The 16,966-nt window shown below is 44.3% G+C and overlaps 1 protein-coding gene across 1 annotated transcript; it reads right to left on the reverse strand.

Moving 5' to 3' along the window:
* Nucleotides 1–3,480: 3,480 nt before the first annotated feature.
* ARPC5 (actin related protein 2/3 complex subunit 5) lies at nucleotides 3,481–15,518 on the reverse strand. The gene is made up of 4 exons (XM_088447218.1): nucleotides 15,251–15,518; nucleotides 11,394–11,465; nucleotides 9,622–9,798; nucleotides 3,481–5,510 (listed from the first exon to the last, which is right to left on the reverse strand). Exons 1-4 carry the CDS (start codon nucleotides 15,389–15,391, stop codon nucleotides 5,448–5,450), a joined length of 453 nt encoding a protein of 150 aa, XP_088303344.1. The 5' UTR covers nucleotides 15,392–15,518; the 3' UTR covers nucleotides 3,481–5,447.
* Between the last annotated feature and the right edge of the window lie 1,448 nt (nucleotides 15,519–16,966).

A 16,966-nucleotide genomic window follows, 5' to 3' on the forward strand; every position in this document is an offset into this window, starting at 1 on the left:
CCCATAGATATTAATGTCTGGTGATTAGTGTGATCCTGAGGCATTAACCCCCCCACACACTTCAGAAAAATTAAGGAGTCCAGTGATGTGGGGAGAACGGCGCCAACCAGGCTTCCAAAAATGAAGGGGAGCTACGGAAAACAAGTGATCCCTATCACCCTTTCTTCACTAAAACCGCAACTTCAATATTCATTTTATGCAGTGGTGACTGAAAGACAAATAGTGCTGTAACATAGATTTAGGACTGTAACCTGGAATGGGATTGAAATACCGGCATCTGTTTAGCATCCCGACTGTGGAAGCCCGACAGGCGATCCCGGCACCAGCTGGTAAGTATCCTAACCCTCCCTTGGTGGTGCCTAACCCTAAGTCCCCTTGCCTAAACCAAACCCTTCCCCTCCGGCGGCTAACTCATAAAACTCCAGGATTTCGGTATTTTGATACCTGTCTTAAGTCCCATGTCGGGGTTGAACCGTCAACATTTAGACCGGCGACATCTCGTCCGGTGGTCTAATAACTACATAACCTGTAACCTAATGCTCCGACAGCAGACAGGACGTTTATAGCTTCAGTATGCCGCATGATATATACACACTAGGAATTTGGACCCATTCTTTGCCGGATCTCTAGCTGTGTGCCAACCTCTTCTTCCCAACTCTCTCAACCCGTTTTCTTGTTTCTCTTTCATTTCCCCCCCCTATATATTCCCTATCACATAAGACACAAATACACATGGATTTTATGTAATTTTTTATCAGTGGCCAATTAACCTGTCAGTTATGTTTTTGATTTGGGAGGAAACTGTTGCATGTTTGCATGAGTTTCCTCAATGTGCTTCACACACTGCCCAGATCATGCCTTAGTCAAGAATTGAACTCATGAGCTCAGGGCTGTGAGGCAGTAATGCTGATAAGTACTGAATAAAGTTCCAAAGATTAATATATATTATTTGGTCATATAAATGTGATAGGTGTTATACCTGCTTTTTATTAAGCTTTTTCACACTCGCAAAGATCTCTCATTGATAATATAGATAACTGGTCTGTCGCTGTACACAGGGCCATAGAGAGCCAGCCTGTGCCCAGGGAAAGGGGGCGTGACCTAACAGTTGGAGGCATGGCCACACCCCATTTAGAAAGAAGCACCTATTTGCAGCCCCACCCCCTTCCTGGATTTGAGCTGGGCTAAGAGGCTCAAAGCGCTCCTCAGCCCAGCACAAATCCAGAGGGGGGGGGGGGCGGCGATCAGGGTGATTGCTCCCCCCCCCCCACAGAGGAGACTCCCACTGCACCCCAGCAAACAGCAGTGTGTGCTGGGCTGCCGACAGGTAAGAGGGACAGGGGTGTGGATGACTGATGTTGAAAGTTAAACATGATGAATGGCATAACTAGCTGTAAAGACTAAAGACATCACTCACGTCATTCATACATCCTACTTAAGCATAAAATAAACACCCAAGAAATCAGCTAAACTAAAGCCAGATTTCACAACGACCAATCGCCTATATTGCTCAGTGTGTATGGGAGATTGCACGCTCCCGCGGTCGCTAGCTTTGATGTGCTCTAGTAAGTTAATGAAGGACGGAACAGTGATCGCTTTGTTGTTCATTAACTCGTTACAGTGTGTACGGGCCATCCCGCGTTTCGGGGGCATTTTTTTCCGATGTCGAAACGAATGCCCATCGCTTGTGTACCTAGCTGTGATAAACCATAATATCAAACACACACTTAAAATTTAGACCTTAAATTAGGAAAAAAATGGGCCCTGTCCTGTTAACTTGGGGACTTCAATGATGGGAAGATATTGCATATTGAAGATGACTTTTCCTATGCAATAAGCCGCTCAGACAACTACTCATATCTTGCCTCAGTGTTAGCTGCTTTGCCCCTTAATTCCCATTTCAATAAACGTATACAATCTTAACTGATGCCATATTTTTCCATTTGCCAGTATACTATAGTTGCCGGGCTGAGTATTTGGTACCATGCGCCTTGCCTATACAGTAAATTGTTTAGTATAGGAGACGCACAAGCTGTCAAATGTGTTTACATAAAGGATAAAGGCTCTTTAGAGATAATCATAGGCGTGTGTCACATACGAGTCACCGCTTCCTTGTACCCTGTTTGCATCCTCAAGAACTCAAGAAGTGTTCCTTAATGCAGACCTGATACCTACATTTAGTGGAGATACTCATTTTGATTCAGCCCACAAAATTGTTAAGATAGGCGATCGCTGATTTGCTAAAATCGGGATCTATTACATTTTCCACATACGCTGAATATTCAGCTGACAGAACAGCTGCTCCCATTGTGTTCTAGTGACATAGGACTGATTCCGAGGTGCACACAACTCCCGTCGCTTCTGTGAACCCATACGCAACAGACTTGTGAAAATATGACGCAGCCCCCTCCGAGGGTGACACCCGGTGCGGCCTGCACCCCCATAGCGATACTACTGTTTATTATTATTGCATTCGGTGCAAAATAACCACAATCATGGCTATCAATAGGACAGTTGCTTTCATTGTCTGACTTGAACTAGACAGGTAACACCTTATTGCTGATTGCTAGGCTATCAAAATAGCTCTATTAACAAGAGATTAAATAGATTGTAGCTGACAAAAAATAAATCACAATTATATCGCAGAAATACCACAAAATATAGATATTTCTTTTGTTGAGAGAAATCTAGAAAAGCACTCAATAGATTAAACTGATTGACCCATATTGTCTGTACATTTCAGTGACACTGTGGGGTTAATTCAATAAAGCGCGACTAAGTACGACTATATGACGCACTTACGGTACCATCGGAGTTGCAAATTTTTGTCCGCAAATCTACTGAGCTGCATAACAAAAGTCTGCGAGTTTGGTGCGAGATCGGGCCGCAAAGGGGGCGAGTTGAAGAGCCATTAAGACAGTGTTTCCATGCTGTTACAAGGCAACTCGACCCCCTCACTCCTAATTTAATTGACCCCTATGAGGCAGCATTTTCTGATATAATGGTGAACAGATCTATTGCTTGTAGCAGAGTGATTCTCGTACCTAGGTGATCTTAGTCATCAGTAACCTATACAGTTCGTCCTGGAAAATGGCATGGGGGTGGCATATCAAACACTTCCAAAGGCCAATGCAAAAAAAGGTAGAGCTTTTGTTTGGGAACACACTTAAAAGAGTATCTATTTTTTTTAAATCAAGTTTTGTATCCAATATGCTGCCAGGGGCACCATAAGCAAATGAGGGTATATTACATAGAGTAATTAAAATATGTTTTGCCTGTGCTATAATTGTGTTTTTCGTTTAATACCATTGCCTTTTTCAAATTCCAGATCAAACATCAGCTTGCAAAAGCCAGTGTTTATATATTTACGATAGGTTTTTCCCAAGCGATGTACTTGGTCTGTACGCATGTAAGTCTATAATTGTTCTGCAAAAGAGCTATGTGCAAAATAAAAAAACAATAAAAAACACATACACACCATCCATCCAAATCAATATTTATTTAATTTGTATTAAAAAAACAAAAACAAACAAAAATGAGAAAAAACCCCACAACATAACAAACTTTAATTAGGTCACTGCTTCGGGCCTAGTAATGGAATTGTCAACATTAGCGGCCCCTACAGCAAATATGGGATTAAGGCTTCAACCCATGTGGGTATGTGGTTGTGAGGTGCTTTCCATCTTGTAATCATATCTACTTATCCATGAGAATACCTAGGAGAGTCCCTTTATATTGTCTGCTCTGCAGAGAAAGTGGGATTTTTCACAACCAGATCTACGACATGGATCCCTGTACGGCAAATTAGTTAACCCTTTCAACCCGCGAGCCTGTCGGAAAGTGGAGACCATGAAGACAACTCTGCACTTGGGTACTTTCGGATTGTCAAAAGCACCGTGGTGCCAGGTTTCTGAGTACAATACAGCTGTTTATAGCAGAGCCTTGATAACATACTACAAGGTTTGAGAACCATTGGAAAGCCAGTTCAACCAATTAGCTGTTCACTGAGCAACAAAGTGGCTGCAGGTTGGGCGAGCATCATAAAACATACCTGCAACCGACAGCTGGAAAAGTGTGCCTACCCCTTTATTATACAATACATTACTCAGACACATAGGAATCTTAATTTGTTTTTATATACCTGCTCAATCCTGTTGCTTTAATACTTAAAAACAAGAATGTGACAGTACTAAAAAGAGCTGCCTGCCTGAAGTTTGATTTAAAGGCCAGTTCCACAATGCCAGACTTTAAAGCCAGCAACCAGACACAGTTATTAAGGCTATCATTATGTGGGCATTGTCAAGCCAAGATTAACACTAGGCAGAGATAACCTTCTATCCTGGCCGAGGGTTGCAGGAGGCTAGATTTGAGAAACACACTGATCAAGGCCACCGGTGGATGAGCAAAAAAATGGCTGCATTATTTATGGACAACTTGTGTGGACTCAGTCAATGCTGATAGGCAATGTGAGACATGCACACACCCACACCGATATAAAAAGCTCAGTTTGACCTAAAAGTCTATCCAAATCTAAAAATGGTTCCAAACCATTATTTACAAAGTACTGCTACTTTAATGAGCATCCGTCAGCTACACACGGTGGACCACGGTCATTTTGTAAGTCGAACCAATAGTCCTGAGAATCAATTCAATAGGAAGCAACACCACCACCAAGGCCCTTCATGACCAACAACCAATAGGCCTGAAGATTGTTCATGAGGCTCTGCTTCCTAGCGATTGATTCTTAGGACTACTGGTTCCACCCACAAAACAGCAAAAATGTGCAGGCCCAGCATATGCGTGGAATTGAGGAACCAAAGTTGCTAAAGCAGCATAATGAATTATTTTACTGCATAATTTATCCCTTTATACACCTAGGACCTGAGGGAGTTAAATGCAACAAAATCCTGGTGCTACCAGATCTGCATTGGTTGAGCCTTGTCAGGTCTCCGGACACTGTTCTGAGATATAAAAGCCTTAGATTGCAAAACGCCACTCCTGAGAGAATCATCCTAATACGGGGGGTATTTGTGGCGGCAGCAGGAGTTAAGGGGAGAGCTTCAGGTAGGTTCGGAAGCCAAGTTGCGGAGATTAGCCCTGCTAAGAATGAGGTTATAAGGCGCAATACAATTCAACTAGGAGCAGACAGCACTGCAACCTGTACATATGGGAAAGGGTGATGGTTATTCAACAGAGCCCAGCTCATTGAGGGCGTGTACGGAAAAGCTGATAACTTAACACTCATATCAACAGAGCACTGCACCCATGGCACACTCCCACGTCTAATGCACAGTTCAAAATAGTATCAAAAATGAAAGCTGAAGGAAGGAAGGAAGGATAGAAACGCGGGCAGCGACAAAGTAAGGGATGGCCGGCCACAGCAAGGCTGCGGCTCAGAGTTTTGGTCTTGGCACCAGCTCTTCCATCTATCACAACCGGATGAACATTCAAACTGTCTTCCTGGAAGTAAGTACCCGGACTATGGAGCCCACTCCGCCCACTGCCAAAGCCTGCAGAGAAGACAAATGGGTACAGTCAGAAAATAGCTGCTTAACACATTCATATAATGTTTAAACAAAATAGCCACTGGCGCTGAACAAAGTCACAACAGGATTAATTACCCTCACGCAGCTGTCCAATATGGTAGCAAGCCAGAGAAAAACTAAAACTAAATACATAAACAGCGCTGATGAGGTAAACAATTACCATAAATAATAAAAAAAATAAAACATATGCCCGTATATATAATAAAAATAAATTATATTTAGTAAACATTGAATTGCATTCTAACGTTTGTGGTCCTAAAATATATGTAAATAAACATCACATTTGTAAAATGAACACAATCTTAATACAGATCTACATATAATATGCTAATATATGGTAAAAAAATGATGTGTGTATAAATTGAGATAGGATATCCACAGCAGCAGTGTTGAAGGATTTTATGATTCTAAAAAATTCCTTAGTATGGATGTATGCACAATGAGTTAAATTCTTGCTCCAGCAGCCAATGTCAATTGAGATGATCAATCTCAGTGTAAAATAGATGAGAACACTTATGAGCCTGATGTTGTTACAATAAAAATGCCTCCGTTTAGAACTTAGAAACAAAATGTAAATGTAGCATTTATAGAAAAAAAAAGCAAGATTGTTGCTGTAATAGTTACGGTGCTCCAGCCCTTGTTATTAAAAAAGCCCTTTAATGTACTTGCCAATGTTGTTGGAAAGCGGTATCAGCTAATCAGTGCGAGACCAAATGATGTGTGTTAGCTGACCTAGCTATAGCTGTCAAGATGGTGAAATGGCCGGTTCGAGCAACCTCCTTCTCCCTGCAGAGGGAACTACCGGGATAACGTACTGCCTCCCAATCTCTGTATCTTTCCACGAAAGGTGTGCAGTGCAGAGGCACTAGCTGGAGAGGTCCAGTGTTAGTAGTGGAGATCCTAGATCTCCGTCTTTCTGCAGGGTGAACGTGCAGCGCAGAGGTATTTGCCGGGAAAATACGATGTTGGCAGTGGGGCACACGTGAAATACACACACACACACATTATATATATATATATATATATATATATAGATAGATAGCCAGTCCGACTCTCTCTCTCTCTCATGTGGGAGAACTGTATATCAAACAAGGAAGCGGCTTGTAATTAGCGGTGGGGAGGGAGAGGGAAAGAGGGAGAGAGGGGGAGGGAGAGGGAAAGAGAGACTCCCACCATGGGGGCCCTTAGGCAGCCAGTTATGCCACTGGCTTGTCGGCAGGCTAGCGACCTGGCGGCGAAAGGTGACGGCAGTACTTCCCCTTGAAGAAGAAGAGGTACACGGCAGAAACCTAGACTTGCCTCCAATTCTGGGCCAAAAGGAGTATCCCCGGTGAATGGCAACGAATCCACCGATTTCTTGGATTCAGCAACCGCCTGCTTACCAGGAGCGGAGCCAGAAGACTCTGCGTGCTTCACCAAGGTAGATGGCTGATTTCGGATGTGCTCTGCTAATGTGAGGAGTTCCGATCTTGGAAACCACGAACGCAAACTGTTTGCTAAATCTTCGGCCACCCTTTCTGAAGCATTGTTGACCCAAGAACCAGCAAGCGAAGGTCAGGGAAGCACCCCTGCAATGGTATAGATGGATCTTAATGTAATTTACAGCTTACGGTCATAAGCTTCTCTCAGAAAAATAACTCCCGGGACGGAACGGTTGTTTTCTTGGAGAGACGGGATACCGATGAAGCAACAGGCGGAGATTCCCATAAAGCTCTATTTTCTGGAGGGAAACAGTAGGAGAAGAGAAGTCGCTTAGATATCTGGAACTTCTTGTCCGGATGTGTCCAAGCCAGCGACCTTTGGTCTACTAGTTCCTGCGAAACAGGGAAAGTGATAGAAGACCCTTGTTGCCTAGCAAACAAAGCCGTTTGAGTCGGGGACTCAGAATCCGTTACCTTAAGTACTTGATGTACTGCACCTTTTTCTATGTGTAGGTGACCTCTGAACATGTGAGGCAGAACCCACCAAACTATCCATAGAACGAGCTAAGGCCTGAGACCAGATAAATCTCTAAAAGCCTCCCGCTCCTTGCGAGACTCAGCTGGTTCCGCAAAGAATCTGCCAGAGTGGAGAGCCAAGAAGGAGAGGGGTCCTAGGCTCTGTAAGCCCCCCCTTTTTGATTTTATTTTTTAAATGGCGGCTTTCCGAGAGAAACATGCGCCAGAGTAAACAGGGCGAAATTCAGCCCCAATCTGGGCCTGCAGGATGTCTGGCAATGGGGAAGCAGCTTAGCTAGGGTCCCCTTGCAAACATCCAAACGGGGGGGTGCGGAATATTGCGCTGCCGCTAAGCCCTGCCCCCAGCCCGATGCGAACCCATGGAAATATGGGGAGAACGTACAAACTCCACACAAATATAGTGTCTTGGTCAGGAATTGAACTCATGACCTTAAACTTAAAGGCAATAATGCTGACCACTATGCCGACGTCAGCAGTTTAACTAATGGCAGCCACTGAGGTCTCCAGCTGACCTACAAGTGTGAAGCTGTATTAATTTCCCAGACCACCGGCAGTGGGACCACATCGGCGCTTGAACGTCAGTTAAGACTCACGGTCTCTTGTCCCGTCGAGGCAGTCGCTGTGCTTGGGGTGCTTCAGGCTACCCTACAGGATGTGGGCAACCCTCTTACGCATTGCCAGATTAGCCGGTATATCAAACAAACTTTCTACTCAAACCCAGACACAGTGACAATGGGATAGAGAGAGAGACACAGCAGTAGAGAAGGAGGAGTGTCACAGCAAGCCTTCAAAAAGGCTCCTCCAATTAAATAGCCACCCCAGCAATAACTCACTGTCCCTGATATTAAACAGAGTGTAGAGCTGAACTAGTGCTGGAGGCCTGGGAGCAGCCGCTGTGTATAATTGGAGGACCCGTCTGCAGGCAGAGCTGTACTCCAGTCTGTTACGTGGGAACCGAGCGCAGGAAGTGCTTTAGAGAAGCGAGCTCTTTACCTCAGCTCAGTCCGCCGGAACGCATGTAATGTATTCCTCTCCTGTAGAGCTAAACTCTGCTGCCGCGTCTAACTGCATGCCAGCCCTTCCCCAGCTGCGGGACGGCTGGACTACTTACCCACACCATGCCGCAGGTGCGCGGCTGACCACAGAGGACACGGACTCAGACGCACGCTGCTACGGCGGGTCCCATTGAGTGAGGCAGGGTGCCTGTGTCTGAAGCAGTCGATGCTGCTCTTGCGGTCAGGGATACGGATGCGTGCCTTAGGAAGCGGTGGCGGGTCCCTCCCGGCGGCTCTAGCGATGCAGGCAGACAGGGGCAAACTGTCTGCTGAAGAGTTAAAATAATAATGAAAGTAAATAAATATCAGAGCGATGTTGCCCAGGGACCGGCTTCTTCGAGGCACATTTCTTAAACTGAAGAGGTGAGGGGCATAGAGGGGGAGGAGCCAGTCACATTTGTAAATTCTTAAGTGCCGGCTCCACTCTACAACCGTCTATACCCCACAGTCTTGACTCAGTGTCCCCTGTGGATGAAGGAGAAAATACAGCTGTGTTTATTTCCCAGCCTCCCGTGTCGCCTTTCAGCTTTCCTGTCTTGCACTATACCAGGTCATATCTGGTGGTGGTGAAAACTCACAGCTGCCACCCATGCCTGCCATTCGGTGTTGAGGTCAGAAAATCTGGAAACAAATCAGAATAAATGAGCTGACCTCGCTGGCAGACCGTCACCGTACTGTGAAGTTTACGGTAGTTTTGCGAGTGATACATGATCAAAATCTCAGCTAGTGTTTTGAAGCTACGCCTAGAAGCCATCTCACCGCAGCACTGGTAAGCAACATACGGGAAATTGTGTTACCACAGGAATGGGGTAGGGATGAAACGTGTTACTACACTGGAGAATCCAGCCAGTAATAACAAACGCTAATACCAAGCCAATTTGCAATATTGTGTGGGGGCGCAGCAAAATGTTTCATTGAGACGTAGGAAGAAAAAGTATATAACATTTGTATGTACACAATTATTCAAAAAACAGTAAGCCGTTCCAAAACAGCGTCCTATTAAACCTCTATATATTGTTACCAAACAAACCAAGTCATTGTGTGGTGTCAGCGAGTGCTCACCTTCTCATGCCATTGCAATAGCACAGCACTGCTGTTGTCAGACGGACTCTCAAAGCCTTTGTAAATGTATTTCATTAGCAGGTCCACGTTGTTTTTGTCCAGCGACTGGACAGCCTTCTCTATCTCGGTGGTTTTAAAGGAGATCAGAACTTTCAGCACTACGCTCTCTGCTCGATCCTGTAAGAGAAGTGACAGAAATATACTGTTTGCACATACACAGCATAATAAAACATATCCAATTTTAACTTTTCACAGAACGGATTTACCTGGAAATGAACCACATCTGCACTAAAACTATGAGCACTGGTAAGATCCTGAGGACTCGGTAAGCTGGAGGCATGAAAGCTGTCACTTGTACAGCAGGACAGTATTAATCACGCAGAAAAAAGGCCCCCATACATCAGAGAGTGATTGCAGCAATCTTGCAATTTGCAATCGATTGAAAAAGGGAAAGATTTTTAGACACAATCGATTGCAAATTGCAAGATTGCTGCAATCAATCTCTGATGTATGGGGTCTTAAGTTCAGGGCACCACGTCAACCATTAGTACAACATGACTGAGAAGGACATCCATTAGCCACAAACCAAAACAACGGCATAAAATGGTGCCGTCTCCGAATTATTAACCTTTATATAGCATATAACATATAATGCAAGGCTTTACAGAAAATGTTAAGTCATTCACATTAGCCCCTGCCTCAGTGGAGTTTGCACCCACTAACAGTAACCTAACAGTATACATTTGGACTGCGCGAAGAAACCAGAGCACCTAGAAGAAACCCACACAAATTGGAGGACGACACAGTAACTCCACACGGATAGCATCCTGGCCAAAGGATAACCCAGGGTCCCAGGCCATGGGAGGCAACCAAGCTAACCAATGTGCTGTCTTCTGAATGTGAGAAAATTGTTTGGTTCAGTTTAAACTAGTTTCATCTACAATGGGGGCAATACGTACAGCGAGAATTGAATAGCGCCGGGAGGGAGCTCCCTGAGCTATTCAATTCAGCGCGCTGTTTAGTCCAACTAAAGATCTCTTCTCACACCCTCCTGAGGGTGCAAGGAGAAATCCGAACAAAGTGCCGGCCGCGAGGCTGTTTTCCGGCTTAGCACTGCGCTAACAGCCTCGCGGCTGGCACTTTAGTTGGAGTAAACATCGCAGTGAATTGAATATTCAACTCTCGCTGAATTGAATTCGCCCCCTTTGAGTCTTGGTGTTCAGGTGTTAAATTATGGTAGCAGTGGCTAAGTTATAGAGAAATAGAAAATATCAGGAGTGAACAATGCGAGACCCAAAATGCACAAGCTATGCATTTGTGAATACGGATCAGTTACATCTTTTGAAGCACTACAGAAACTGTTATATTAAAGAAGAAATATCTAGAACCAAAGCTAATGCGTTTCTCTATTTGAGCCAATAATCATTTCCAGAAATGCGTTGTGTGGATTTGTGAATTCAAGCATAGGCCCAGTGATGTCACTGCAGGTTAAATTACTGCAGTCTCAGCTTTGTGATCTAAGCACAGTCGCATTAGAACACTCTCCTAAAGATGCAGGATGAGTCTTCTGCTGTCTGTAATGTATGTGGGGTAGTGGATACTCTGTTTAAGTTCACTTTTAACCAAGCAGCAGTGGAATGACATGGTTAAACAACTTGCTTTAATACTGGGGTTCAGTACAGATTCAAGTAAATGTCCTGCTTTCTTAGATGCACCCAGAAACATACATTGCCCCCCTCCTCCCATCCGGCTCCGGTTGCTGTGGACCTTACCTTTGCTGACTGATTCTTTGTGTTAATTGGTGGATTCTTCAAAGCAGCCTGTAGAGCGCCCATCATGTTCCCTGTGCATGGGTGTTAAGGAAATCACAGAACAAGAGAACACAGTGACAGTGCTTCTGAGAGAACCCACTTGATGATTTGCATTGCCTGCACATATTACAATGGTAAAATCTGGGGGCAGCATGCTAGTTATACAGCATTTAATGGAGAGGCTACTCAAGAATGGTGATGGGTTACAATGTATTCATGTCAACAATGTGTCAATAAAATTGACAGTACATTTTCCTTAAGCTGGGTACGCACTAGGACGACGGACCGGCCATCGGACGATTGGCAAATGCATACACATTTACCAATCACCAGACCGATGTTTCATGCCTGACGTCACAACTGGGTGGGCATTTACATGTGCCCCCCTAGTAATGATGTAAGTCACCGGCAGCCTGTGCAGCAAGTGTACGAACGGTCGGCTGACCGCCCGTACATACAGCATGATGTGCTGCAAAGCTGACATGCCGAATTGTACAGTGGTACACAGTCGCCGACGCGCTCAATTGAACGGCCGATATATCAGCTAGTGTGTACCCAGCATTACTGTAGCTTGAATACAACTTTTGAAACGTACTTCTTTATTAACAGCTATAATACTGATTAGTATATCTAATACTGATTAGTAAATCTAATGTATGAATTTGATGCTCAGGACTGTATTTTCTACTTAGAAGATCAGCTACAAATTTTTCAGTGCTATCAATTAATTTAATTAAAAATAAATGTTTTTGTCTGGTTATACTGGGGTTCAGTACAGATTCAAGTAAATGACCTTCTTTCTGAGATGTATACTTTCTATACTGGGACGAAGCGGTATTGGTGTGAAGCCTAACACTAGCTGAATCTCATGCCTAATAACCACATCGTACTTAAAAAATTCTGTATTGCTTTGTAAAAGGTTAGGAAAAAATATATATATGACGCGAGAAGCAGCTGCCAAGGACAAAGAGCCACAGAAGCACCTCTGCCTCCCACAGCGTTTTCCTATAAGGGCTGACTACTGATATCCCAATGTATCTGAATCTCGATATTTATAATACAGGTAATTCCATGTATCACTTTGATTATGGCAGTGGTTCACAAACTTCTTTGAATAACGGCGCCCTAGACTACCAGCAATGTTTTCACTGCACCCCTAATCCAAAAGTTTATTGAGAAATTCGGAAAAAATGTAGTAAAGTGAAGTAAATTGTGCTACCTGTCATCATTAGATTCAGTTATCTGGTGGTGGACAGGTTGCTTCTTTTTGTCCACATATTTACATTACATTGACCATAAATAATTTGATTTGGTGGTGGACCACCAACCGGAAGCACCCCTGCAAGTGGTACCCAAGGGTGCCACCGCACACAGTTTGGGAACCACTGGATTATGGTGATACGGCATCAATAAAAAAAAATATTGATACAGCACCACCGATTAGGGATAGCCAATAATATAAGTCCTACATAGTTTAAAACTGTATTACGTTCAAGCATTTGAAATAAACAAAAACTGCTATTTTTACAGTATACTATGTCTCAGGGGAAAAAAAACAAAAACACGAAAACATTTCTTGACGTAATTCCGTCATAAAAAACCCAGACAATTTCCGAGCTTTTTTTGGAAAAATGTAATAGCCAGTTAAATGGCTAAATGACAACACCAAAGCACATGTAACAATGATATTCTTACTATTAATAAGGAACTAGACATTTTCCTTGGTTTCTAAGTTTATTTAGTCATGTAGCGCCTCACAGTGAGGTCAATATTTCTTAGTAAATTGATTTTGAAGTGTAATCACCACCTCCTGAATGTTACTCATAACTGCCTCAGTGACCTCTATGGATCATTCTCCCCTGGCAGATGTGTCATACACCCAATGTGACTCACTTTAAAATCCCAGCAGGCTGTGAATTTTTAGCAAAAAAAAAGCCCTTTTAAGATTTAGCAACCTGCATCAAGCCAGAAGTGACAGCACATACACTACAGGGGGTGTCTTTAATCCCCGACGTACAGGCACTCCTACACTTCTTCCAATCTGAGTGCTAAACAAGGAGTTACGGTGATGTCACATAAATGATTACAACGCCTTCTTTTCAACATTTAGCTTAATTGCTAAAGCACTGATACATAAAAATGTCTGAAGATCAAAAACTAGTGATAGTAGAGTATAAATAGCAATGCTGTGTCCCAATTCATCTCTAGGTTAGAACTTTACAATTTAAGACCCCCGTTCTAACCTTTCACCAGTGACGTTACCCTTAAATGTATTTCCTATATGTGAATGCGTGTGTGTGTAATGCTGCACAAATTGTGATAGTTACAGGCTGTGAAATGATTTCGGTACACGTTACATCCGTGTCCATGTTTTACTGCTATTCAAGAACATGAGGTCACATTAGGTAACATTATTTAGGTTGAGCACTCTCTCTTCCTTACCATTCATCCTTTGGGTGTCGAATTATCAAAAAAGCCACAACAGCTTCGTTCTACAGGTACGTGACTAGAAGGAAATTATGGATCTAAGGGCCTGATTCAGCAAGGATCGCCAGTGCTAAGACGCACGCAGTCTGACAATTTTTGCAAACTCAGCATGCATCGCAGTGCGCAAACTAACCACTGCGATCGGGAATGAGATCGCAGTGTGTACGCAGACCCATGGCAGAGTGATTGACAGGAAGTGCCGTTTGTAGGTAGTGACGGGTGGGTGGTTGGGTGAACGCAGGCGAGCCAGGGCGTTGGGACGGCGTTGCAGGGGCGTGCATAAATTATCCACTGCAATACCATACGCAGCCTGAGGCCTCATAGCGGGCACTGAAGTAAGCAACTGCTGAGTGAGGTCTGACCTGCCTTAACTGTGCGTATGGGTCCGATGTTACTCAATGTCACCGATTGTTTCACTATGTTGTCAAAGTATACTGATGTGAGTAAGGGGAAGTGGGCGTCCTTATGTTAGGCTGCAATATGCCTGCTGATACTAGCAACTGCGTTGCATGCATATAAGCAGAATAGCGATCCATGCTGAATCAGGCCCTAAGTGCGGCTTTAGCTTACGCCAAAACACAGGGAATAAGCAAAATAAAAACATAAGTGCTACACATCGTCTGGATTTCCTTATTCCCCAGGTCTGAAGCTCCCACTTCCTGCATTCCTGAACTGCAAGCAGGACAGAGCTTGTCTCTCTCCCAGCTGCCTGCACACTGTGTACTTACTGATAACACACACACAGAGGTTTCACAACTAAGGTGTGTACTGACCACTGAGCAAATCGCTGCCAGTCACAGGGGATATGGCATAAAGTTCACAGGGAAATCTTATTGTTCAATGCTCTCTAGAAAGTGTGGCTTCAGATCACTTTGATGCTATATATATAAAATCATCCTCATCCATTAAATTATACCCTGCCAATACATGCATGTATGAATGAAAGCTTTTAGGAAGTAGACAAATACAAGTTGCAGAAGTGGATAACAAAATGACATTTCCACAGTACAGTGACAGCCAGGTTCCTCTTTGCACATAGAATACTTATGTGTGCTTATAACTGTGACATGTATGTACTGTGCAGTCAGAGCCCACCAGCCTGCTGCAATAACATTATATTACATTAGAAGTCGTTCCCCCCCAGACTGACTCAATATTCTGTAGGTTGGTAATGTATGAGTCAGTTGTGCATACATATAATGATTCCCCTGTAAGGGCAGCAGTCTCCTCTGCAGACACATATATGATGCATGTATGTATGTATGGTGTCCAGCCTAGTGAACACACCTAGCCCCTGTCCTGCTAACACATGCACAGGTATAGGAAGGATATCCCCGTATAGCTCCGTCCACCTCCCCCTCGTCCGGTCCCTGCTGCCCGTCACCCGCCTCCTCCTCATCCACGAACTTGTTCTCATCGTACTCGTCCACATCAACCTTCCGGAAGCGGGCTGACACCGTGTTCTTCGCCATCCTGACCCGGAGCACCGTGCAGCAGCGGCAGGCAGGGAGCGGCCGAGCTCAGTGCGCAGGCGCAGCGGTTTCCGCTCTGACACAGGCACTGCCGGCTTCCTGTCTCTGCTGCCGCCTGTGTGACTGTGTATGGTGCTGCGAGCTATGTGATGTGTATGGTGCTGCGGTGTAGGAGGCTGTGTGATACTGAGTGCCCTGATTCCCCCTTCTAGACCAGAGATAGAGGGGTATTCAATATGAAAGGTTAACTTCCCTGGTGAAGTTAACGTTTCATATCGGAGTTTTTTTCTGCGTAAAGGTATGGGGCTCTATTTACTACAATCCGCATATTGAATGCGGATTGTAGTGTGATATTACCGAGTGAATTCGCATTGCGAATTCAGGCAATATCACAGGGATTTACTATAAATCCCTTGCAGGGACAGAGCTTGCGATAAAGCTCTGTCCCTGCGGATCCCATCCGCACTCTAGTCGCAGTATTTTCGGAAAAAATACAGCGACTAAGAGCCCGCGCATGCGCCGACCCACCGTCGCTGCTACGTCCCACTGATGCTAAGCCCCGCCCCCCGCGATCGCGGACCCCCGTGACCCCCCCCTCCCCCCCTCCCTTCATTACACTTACCTGCATCCTCCGGTGATCTTCTCTGGGCTTCCCGATCAGGTGATCTCCCATACTGCACTGGGGCCCGATCACCTGATGACCGGGCAGCAGGGCACTATGGGAGACCAGCTGACCGGAGAGGAGCCATCACCGGAGGCCCGATCACCGGTCCCTGGATTCAGGTAAGTAAAAAAAAAAAATGTTTCAATTTTTTTTTTCTTTTTTTTTACAGCAATCAGCTTGCGGTCTGTTTAGACCACATAGCTGATTACTGGTACCGGCTCTCCCCGTTAGAGCAGAGTGGGAGCCCGGTAACTGGGGGAGACCCTGGATAACGCCACCTCCAGGTCGCGTTATTATCACAGGGCTTCCCCCGGTATTTTTTTACAATTTATTTTTAGTAATTCTGGTCAGATCACATTTCCCATTACAATTATGGGAAATGCGATCTGCTTTACTAAAAATAAGTGATACCTAGGGGTTGGAGTAGAATTTTACTAATTCTACTCCAATTGGCCTGTAATAACTACAGGTGATACTAAAATAATGTGAAAAGGGTGTGAAAACACCCTTTTTCACTTTATTTTAGTAAAAATAATGTTAATAAATAGAGCCCATGGTGCGCCCTCCCACTTATCCCCCGTATCCCCGAGGGGAATTCAATTAGAGGCAAAAAGCCATATTCGCCTGTTTTTTGTGAAAAATTCACCTAAAAAAAATTAGCCAAATTCAATTCCAGGACAATTTCGCCTAAGTGGAAACAATTCTCCAAAAATGATTCTCCAAAATCTTTATTTTGGGGTGCAAACGTGGGGAAACAACTCAGACCCCTTGGGACAGCCCCCTAAAGGACAAATACGCAAAAAAAACAGAAACTAAAACCTAAGAACACCCCAAAAAAGACGTCATTTTTGGGGTGAAAATGTAAAAAGTGGGGATAGACATTAAAAGTAGCGAAAAAGACTTCTTGGGGG

This window comes from Taudactylus pleione, unplaced genomic scaffold (assembly GCF_031769625.1).
Source record: "Taudactylus pleione unplaced genomic scaffold, aTauple2 ptg000423l, whole genome shotgun sequence".
Taxonomy (NCBI): Eukaryota; Metazoa; Chordata; class Amphibia; order Anura; family Myobatrachidae; genus Taudactylus; species Taudactylus pleione.

What these genes read in the sequence shown, in the direction of transcription:
- ARPC5 (XM_088447218.1), bottom strand. Translation starts at nt 15,391, where the DNA reads ATGGCGAAGAACACGGTGTCAGCCCGCTTCCGGAAGGTTGATGTGGAC. An exon ending in TGGACGGAGCTATACGGGGA is followed by an intron (nt 11,466 to 15,250) that starts TATCCTTCCTAT and finishes CACCCATGCACA; the next exon opens with GGGAACATGATGGGCGCTCT. An exon ending in CAAAGAATCAGTCAGCAAAG is followed by an intron (nt 9,799 to 11,393) that starts GTAAGGTCCACA and finishes CTTCTCTTACAG; the next exon opens with GATCGAGCAGAGAGCGTAGT.